At 40.2% G+C, this 8,971-nt stretch overlaps 1 protein-coding gene across 1 annotated transcript in view; it reads left to right on the top strand.

The window, feature by feature from the left end:
* LOC103798182 (protein BANP-like) overlaps positions 1-6,846 on the top strand; it is a gene marked incomplete at both ends in the record, with an annotated part of 14,458 nt that extends 7,612 nt beyond the window's left edge. Inside the window, 3 exons of the mRNA XM_009070431.1 lie at positions 1,942-2,072; positions 4,749-4,811; positions 6,802-6,846. Coding sequence (XP_009068679.1) covers positions 1,942-2,072; positions 4,749-4,811; positions 6,802-6,846 — 239 coding nt within the window. The remainder of the gene's footprint in view (positions 1-1,941; positions 2,073-4,748; positions 4,812-6,801) is intronic.
* Between the last annotated feature and the right edge of the window lie 2,125 nt (positions 6,847-8,971).

Here is an 8,971-nt window from a genome sequence, read left to right on the forward strand (position 1 = left end):
CAACCCAAACCATTGCATGAATATCTGTTCCTTCAGTGCCCATGACAAAGCCACTGGCAATGGAGAGTATCCAAACTGGAACAAACCCCTTTTATGTGGTTGATGGGGCAGGTTTTATACTAGATTTAGGGCTTTTCAGCTAATTGAGATTTGATAATCCCATCTGGAATTCTGTACAGCAGACTTCCAGTTTACAACAGTGCAGGAAATACTGGAGTTGCTTAGTGGGCAGCAAGTCTAAAGGAATTACTAACATCCTGCATTTACCTGCTAAGGTAAATGTGAAGTATCAAATGTGTGTGTCCAACAGACACGTGTTTGCGTTTCCCTTGGTTTCTACAGAAGTGTTGTGCTTGGAGTTCTGTGTCTGCACATCACCGAGAGAATCAGACCTCTCTGCTGAACTGTTAAGCAACTCAACTTTTCAACAAAGAAGTAAATATTAACTTGGTGGTTTTGAGTTTCCAGTTCCCATGTTTAGACTTAAACCTCAAAATTATCTTCTAGGACAAACATTTGCAGACAGGAAGAAAAAAAAACCCAAATGGCTGATTTTATTAAACATTTCCATTAAAACATTTGAGTGGATAAAGCAGATTCTTGCAAAACTAACAGTGTCTTTTCAGTATGAATTTTGGAGCGTTGAGTAGAGGTATTAAAATTTTATGAAATTTGGTTTCCTGCTGTGTTGGGTCGAATAAACCAACTATTGTTTTAAAAATCAAGATGTATCCCTCATGTTGAGCAGGATCATAGAATCATGGAGTGGTTTGGGTTGGAATAAGCTTAGAGCTTATCCTGTCCCACTCCTTGCCATGGGCAGGGACACCTTCCACTAGCCCAGGTTGATCCAAGCCCCATCTAACCTGGCCTGGAACACTTCCAGGGATGGGGCAGCCACAGCTTCTCTGGGCAACCTGTGCCAGTGCCTCAGCACCCTCACAGGGAGCAATTCCTTCCCAATATCCCATCTATCCTTGCCCTCTGGCAGTGGGAAGCCATTCCCTGTGCCCTCTTGCTTCTTCCCTTGTCCGAAGTCCCTCTCCAACCTGGTTGAAGACAGTCATGCTACTGCATCATTCACTTGACCCTTTGAGCTCAGAATTACTGACATTATTAGTCTCTCAGTATTGCTGCCCCCAAATGCATTAAAAATCATCAAAAAAAGGATTGTATGCTAACAAATTTACAGTTTTAGTTCTTTTGACTTGCCTTTTGCCTCTTATATGTAGAAGAAACCTTGCCTTGCAGCTGGAAAACCTGGCAATGAATCCATGATATGTCTAATGCAAGTTGTTACCCTCTTGCAATTAGTGCTTTTCCTGGTGGCTGTTGCACTGTTACCTGAAGATAACACCCATGAGTCTTCCCCTTTTAGAGGCATTTTCTCTTTGCCCTGTGAGGTGGTGTTTAAATTCATCTAAGTCAGTAAATCTGAGGTAAAAAAAAACCACAATTCCAGACTCATGTGTGTCAGTTTGAATTATAGATTAATCTTGAAAACTAATTGAGGCATTTCCTTTATTTAGATAATAAGTTTAATTTACAGGAGAGACAGAGTAGGCCTTGAGGTGGAGGTGGTAGAAATTGTTCTCAGCTACACAGGTGCATGAAAGAAGGTGTTGAACTGCTCAGGAAATGTCTGTGTTTTTGCTTTGATATGATTTTTCCAGTTGCAGAATCCTCAATCTGTATTTGAAAGATGCTTTTTTCCAACATATGCTTTCCCAGAGACACACCAGCCCTTGGAATTCCTGTGGAATCTGTGGCAAATGTACATCATGCAACAAACGTGCCCAAGAATATTAACATATAAATGATTTGCATCCCCTGCCTGGATTTGTTTTCCATGGGTTTTAGGGATGGATTGTGGCATGGCCACTAGTATGGGATGTACACAAGGAATAAAAGTGGATTTTTGTCTCTTGTTTTTTTTTCCAGGGAGTTCCCAGATTTCAGTGTCAGCCTCTAATGAGATCCAGCAGAACCAGCCCCAGGCACTTCACTATGCACTTGCCAATGCTCAGCAGGTCCAGATCCACCAAATAGGAGAAGATGGCCAAGTCCAAGTAGTATGTACTCAACTTTCTCTACATTGCTCCATGCAAACCAGCTAGATTCTCACAAGCTTTGCTTCAGTTGCCGTTGAATGTTTTATATTGTGACCTGTCAGCACTTTCTGAGCTGCATTGTCAGAAGATAAACATGGAAGGCTTATGGAAAACAAATATTTAGAGTTATTTGACAGAAGTCTTCATTCAGGATTTGCTCGCATAATGATTGCAAATAAATCCTCATTCATGATTGGATATAGAATTAATCAGTCTCTACCTGCCTGTTTGCACTTCCATAACACCACCAGTCCTTCTTAGAGGATGATTTACACATCAGAGGTAGTTCCTGCTATGACTTTCCCAAGAAAAGTCCATTTATTTATTTTTCCGGAGAAAAACTACATTCTCAGGCGGTTTTGAACATCTGTTAGCTGAATCCTTGACATGTGTATTCATTTAGCTGCTTGTATATAAGTAAAAGCTATAAATATTGACATTTTTAAAGTCTGAGTCTCCTACCACAGCTCAGGCCTTGCTTGTTTTTCTATATGGCTTTAGTGTACTCTGGAAAAAACTCACTTTCACTTTAGTTCCTCTGTCCTGTGTTGGGCTGTAAGGATTGTTTTCATTCCAAATTATGTTTAAGGGTGTCCTCAGTGAAATAATTCTCTTTCTGCAGAACTGGATGAGAAGGTTCCATTTCCACTTCACTTGTGCCTTAACTTTATGGTATTATTCTGGGAATTTCTTTGTCTCTTATATATCTTCTTAACTGCTCTGTGGATCATTGTGTGAGATTTGATTGATGACTGAAGAGCAGTTTTCAAGTCAAAAAGGCAAGGTAAAAGGGAAAACTGCATGAAATACATGGATCTCATAGAAAAATGCACATTTGCTTCATTAAAAGATCTGGACCTGTTAACTATCCTTTAAATTGCATGTGGAATCCAGGAAAAATCCACTATCTAAATGTCATAATAGGTTGAAACAGGAGAAAATAAATGGAAATGATGGAAATAGAAACAAAATAGTAAATAGCTCTCCATACATATAGAAGGGTTATATTGCTAATTCTAGTTTAGTAAGGGGTTTGACTTAAATTTGTACTTTATCTAAATAAGGAAACCCCAAATTTTTAGCTTAGAAGCAACACTGAGAAACTTGGCGTAAAAATATTTGATACAGTAACTTCATACGGCAAAACATGAGATATATGAGAAAATGACATTTTTTTTTAATTCTAGGGAATAATATATATGGATGAGGCTGAGAGGCATCAGTAAAGTAGTTATTTATGCTATATATGATTTAAAAGATGAGTATTGAGTTTGTGAGCAAGCTAGGACTGTCCTTGAAGGGCAACTCTGTGTGCAAGAGATGAGTGAGCAGTTCTGGTTTGGCTGCTGTATAACTCCCAGGTGAGTGAAGTCACCTTCTCCCTCCTCCCTCTAGCCAGAAAGGATTCCTTATATTTAAACCCACTATAAATGGATCCTTTAAATGCTCCATGCCTTTTCCTGGGAGCCCTGAGAGCTTGATGTTAAGGAGGGGAAAGTGATTGTAATCTCCCCCCAGACTGGGCAGTGCTATAATTGTATATACAGCCACTATTGTCAGGGTGATACTTGCAGTGTGTTTTTTCTCCCTATAAATAGCCAGTTTCCTTCCAAAGGAAATGAAACTGTTTGAAATAGAGGGATCTGTGTGTCTTTGAAAATCACAGGCAATTGTTCTTGTGTTATAAAATAAGAAGAGCCTTTGAGAGAATTCCAAATGATTATCTTTAATCTCATGCAGGCATATTAAAATGAACACAAAGCCTTATAAACCCTCAAGTAGGTTATTTAGAATCCAATCTCCCTTCAGGTAAATCACAGCAGTGAAGACTTCGCTGGGCTAGTCAGGATGCATGAGGAATTCCATCCACTCTTATCCAGGTTTGGATCAAAGGGTAGGCTTGGTGCCAGTCTGAAGTGATGGCTATGGGCAGCAAAGTATTGACATGATTAAAGCTCTTAGGGCAGATTCTCACCCACATAAACCAAGGTAATTGTGTTCAAATTAACGATTCATGCCAAATCCCAACAGCTTCAGAGTCCTTGGCAGGGTCTGTGCTTCACCAGAGCTGTGGGACTGGTCAAAAATATATGGAGAATATGTGTATGTATATATTGTATACTCTATATATGCCATAATATATGGATAATTGATAACCTCAGTCTCAGGGATAGTTAGGCTTTCTGTATCTGCTCAAGAACTGAGTTTCTAAGGCCTTTCCTTAGCTGTTCAAGAACTGAGTTTCTAAGGCCTTTCCATAGAACTAATGTCTCAGGCACAATGGTAATAACCTACCCAAGCAAGTCAGTCCCATGCTCTGTGCATCAGTCAAAAACACAGATCCTTTGCCACAGAGAAGTGTTCTACATCAATGCTATTTATTTTTATGCCTGTTTTCCTTCCACTTAAGTGAAAATGAACCATTCTTGGCCCAAAGTCTCTGCTTATACTTTACATAAAAAGATGGGGAAATACAGACACACTTTACTTTTTTAATACTGTCTTTAATGATTTCATCGAATAACCATTTTGCTTCCTTATATTAACTTGTGTTGAATGCAAGGCAAGAGCTTCTTCCTCTAGTTGTGATTTTCCTCTGATGCTCCTTGGTGTTTCCTTTTGTTGTGGATCCCACAGGGCCATCTCCACATAACCCAGGTGCCTCAAGGGGAGCAGGTGCAGATCACACAGGACAGTGAGGTGAGCCAAAGCTTTGGGTGCCCCTGGGACACATGTAGGGCCCTGGTGCTAAAACTGAACCTCTGAGATCTGCTACAGAGAGCAGAGAGGGTCCACATGAGATCATGTGGTGGAACCAGGATGAAATGTGCTTTAGGGCAGTAAATGCAACATGCTAGTTCTGTCTCTAGGCTATTTGGATGGGTTATTTTCGTTTGTTTGAGGATTTGGGTTTTTGTTTTAATCTCCTTGACCAGCCAAGACAGATCTGTATGTGTTACAGTAATGGCTGTTGCATAAAGTGGTAATTTATGGAAGTTTAATACTTAGAGGCTGTTACAGAAAACCAGTTTAGGTGCTTGCACTGCCATTGGAAAATGAAATTATTTTAGTTAAGGTTTGTGAACTAAATGTGTGCAGAAAACTCAGTGCCTTTAACTGTGGGAACTGTTGAACAGGAGGTGAAGAAACCTTCAGACACCACCTAGTAAAGAGATACTGCAGAATGGACTTGCCTTTATTTCTAACCAACTAATCTGGCACTGCAATATTTGCACATCTTAACTTTTTCCATAAAAATAGCTCAGTAGAATAGAAATGGATAAATTCAGTACTGAACCCTCCAATTTTGACTTCCCCCACTCAGGCAAAGCAGCTCTCAAAGCCAGGTGGATTTACCTGGGTGGGACTGCAGTTGTTGGTTATTTAAGACTGTGAAGATACTCCCAACAGCTAAAACTGCTGTTAGATTTATTGAGCAATTAGTTTCCATGAAGAATCATTAGCAAATAAGGTTAAACAGCAATGCAAACTACAATTTTAATCTGTACCATTTCCCTGTCGAGTTTTTTTTACTCACTGTGCAGCATAATCTGCTTGTGGGTTAGTGTAATCCATTTCCAAAGCACCCAAATCACATCTCATAAAACCCCTTGGTGAAGGAACACTGAACACAGGGAGCTACTGTAGCAGAAATATTGTCATAAATATTCTATAAATATTATAGTTAAAGGCTTCTCCTCTGAAGAGCCTGTGAGAGAAATGAGAAAGGATTAAAATATTCTGGTCTGGAGGAATGCAGAGTGTGCTGCAATGAAAGTGAAGCAGTTTTGGGGTAAAGAACCACTAAAAATATGATGATTCAGCAGATGCTGTTGTAACTGATCCTGAGGTTCAAGCACACCCTGTGTGCATTGGCTGTTCTGGTCTCTGAGCCTTTCAAGGCTTTCAAGATGGAAACATCTGGGTTTAAATTTAGCAATGTACACAGCTTCAAATAAGAGGAAGAGCTGCCAGTGAGAGAAACTGCAGAGAGCATGCAAATCAAAGAGCTGGGATACTTTCCTCCAAGAAATATGTGGAATTTCACTACAAGTCTCTGTTTGGGAAGCTGCTTTTCCTTAGTCCAAGTGTGCTTTTGGAAGGACATCTCTGAGCACATGAATAGATCCTCATTCTATAAAGATTTCCTTATTACTCTTTGTAGCTACATTTGCCTTTAAAACATTTTGCATTAATGAGAGATTTCTGTGATCTGTAATTGCTGTAACAGAAATATGTTGGTCTTCACTATGGAGATTGGGAAATAAATGGACATCATGGATATAAAACCCAAGTAGTACATAGCTCTCCATACATAGAAAAGGGTTGTATTGCTAGTTCTAGTTTAGTAAGGGTTTGACTGAAATTTGCACTTTACATAAATAAGGAAACCCACAGTTTTTACCTCAGAAGCAGCACAGAGAAACTTGGAATAAAAATACTCTATACAGTAACTTTATAAAGCAAAACCTGCTGGTGCCGAGGCACTTTTTTGCCTTTGAGTCTGTTTATCCTCTGTGGTTCCAGTGCTGACCACTGACTGCCAGAATAACCCTCAGCAGAACTTCCTCAATTAATAGATTTCTTTAATATTGAACTTATTTAATAATAAGATGAGAAACAAACTTTTTGCAGCAAAAAAAAATAATCCCACAGTTGTGTTTATTGTCAACGTTCTCATTTTTTCCAGGGAAACCTGCAGATACATCAAGTCCACGTGGGTCAGGATGGACAGGTAGGAACAGAATTCAGTTTAAACAGTATTTTTTTTAGTCTTTAATGTGGAAATGGTCCCACATTATTAGTGGCTGTTTTAAAGAGGAAAATCTGTTCTGGTCTCTCTATTTAAATAAACAACTTGCAGAATGATAAAATGTAAGTGAAGTATTTGACTAAGCTCATTTCATCATTCCTGCAAGAGATTTTCTCCCTCGGTTTTATACCTCCTTGTCTTTGGCCCCTTCTCCTTCCATTCAGGAACTGGATTGATTATCATGTGTACAGTATGTTCTTGTCTCTGTTCTCCACTGTCACCGTGGCCAGATGTGGCCTCAGCCCATGCAAACCCAAGAACATTTATTGCTGAGGTTTAAGCAGTTATTTTTTTCATTACATGGCTGTCTTGGGAGAAACAGATCTTCCCCATCTGCTTTTGTTCTTGTTGATAAGATATTAGGTGCTTATGCATACATGAGGTAAGAAAAAGCAGATTTTCTTTCGAGTGATGAGTCAATAAATGTTGAAACTCAGAGAATTTCCATGTCAGGTGTCAGCAAAGTGCTCACATTTCATTTCAAACACACTTCACTAAATGTTGAGCTCTATTAAAACATCCACAGCACAAAAATCCTCCTGTAAGAAGCTTTCTAGCCAGGCCACTTGGATAGATGTGTGAGGAATATTTTTGATCCTGTTGAATATGAATAAGTTGTGAGACATCTGGTTAGAACTTGAGTCCTGCCCTGGGTTGAAGTCTGACATCATGAAGGTTCTGAACTGAGAGAAGCTACCAGCACTCTGAACTTTTGACCATATGCAGAATTTGTGCGGGGAAGGAATCTAACTTGGGTTCCAAAAAGAAAAATAAACCACTTGAAGTGTTCTCTACTGAGGCTTTAATCAGAAGCAATTTTGCAGAAGTGAGACAGGGAAAAATGAAGTTTTGGAGAGGTGTCAGAACCTGTGTTTGAGTACTTACTGTTCCTTTTTCCTTTGTGAAATATTGTCCAAATTACACCTTCTTGCAAGACTAATACTGGGTGGGTTTATGTCTCTCTGAGTGTGACATGTAGATTAGGTTGAATTCTTTTTAAATTAGAACCTAATGGCATTATTTTCCCCCTTGAAATATATAGTATTCCCCAAATTGCATCTCTCCCTCTTAAATAGAACCAAAGACTGAAGTGTCTTTGTGCTGCTTTCTGGGAAATGCTTGCATGACCATATATTCCTGAACCTCCTTAGGGTGAGCAGGGAGAGGAGAGTCCTTTCCTACAGTAGGAGCATTCAGACCTGTCTCATGCTGAAGCAGTGATGGAGTAAGAGACTGTGAACTCTGGAGTAGTGTTCTGCAAGTGTGTGTAAATATGTCGGTGCATACAGAAGGATGTGATCTGTGTTTGTTGAAGTGTGTGAGAGCAAGGTGGGCAAGAAAAGTATGGTTAAAAGCATAATGTGACTTTTTGTGGTTTAAATTAACATCAAAAGCATCAAGAGTCACATGGGCAGCAGGTTGAGGGAGGTGAACTGTGAACTCTGGAGTAGTGTTCTGCAAGTGTGTGTAAATATGTCGGTGCATACAGAAGGATGTGATCTGTGTTTGTTGAAGTGTGTGAGAGCAAGGTGGGCAAGAAAAGTATGGTTAAAAGCATAATGTGACTTTTTGTGGTTTAAATTAACATCAAAAGCATCAAGAGTCACATGGGCAGCAGGTTGAGGGAGGTGATGCGATGCTTATGGAGCACCTCTGCTCTGAGGAAAAGCTGAGAGAATTGGGCTTGTTCAGCCTGGGCAAGAGAAGCTTCAGGGTGACCTAATTGTGGCTTTGCAGTGCCTGAAGGAGCTACAGGGAAGATGGAGAGAGACTATTTACAAGGGCCTGGAGTGACAGGACAAGGGAGAATGGCTTCCCACTGCCAGAGGGAAGGGATAGATGGGATACTGGGGAGATGTTCTTCCCTGTGAGGGTGCTGAGGCACTGGCACAGGTTGTCCAGAGCAGTTGTGGCTGCTCCATCCGTGAAAGTGTTCCAGGCCAGGTTGGATGGGGCTTGGAGCGACCTGGGCTAGTGGAAGGCGTCCCTGCCCATGGCAGGGGCTGGAATGAGATGAACTATAAGGTCCTTCCAACCCAAACCATTC

Source organism: Acanthisitta chloris, unplaced genomic scaffold (assembly GCF_000695815.1).
Source record: "Acanthisitta chloris isolate BGI_N310 unplaced genomic scaffold, ASM69581v1 scaffold3332, whole genome shotgun sequence".
NCBI lineage: Eukaryota > Metazoa > Chordata > Aves > Passeriformes > Acanthisittidae > Acanthisitta > Acanthisitta chloris.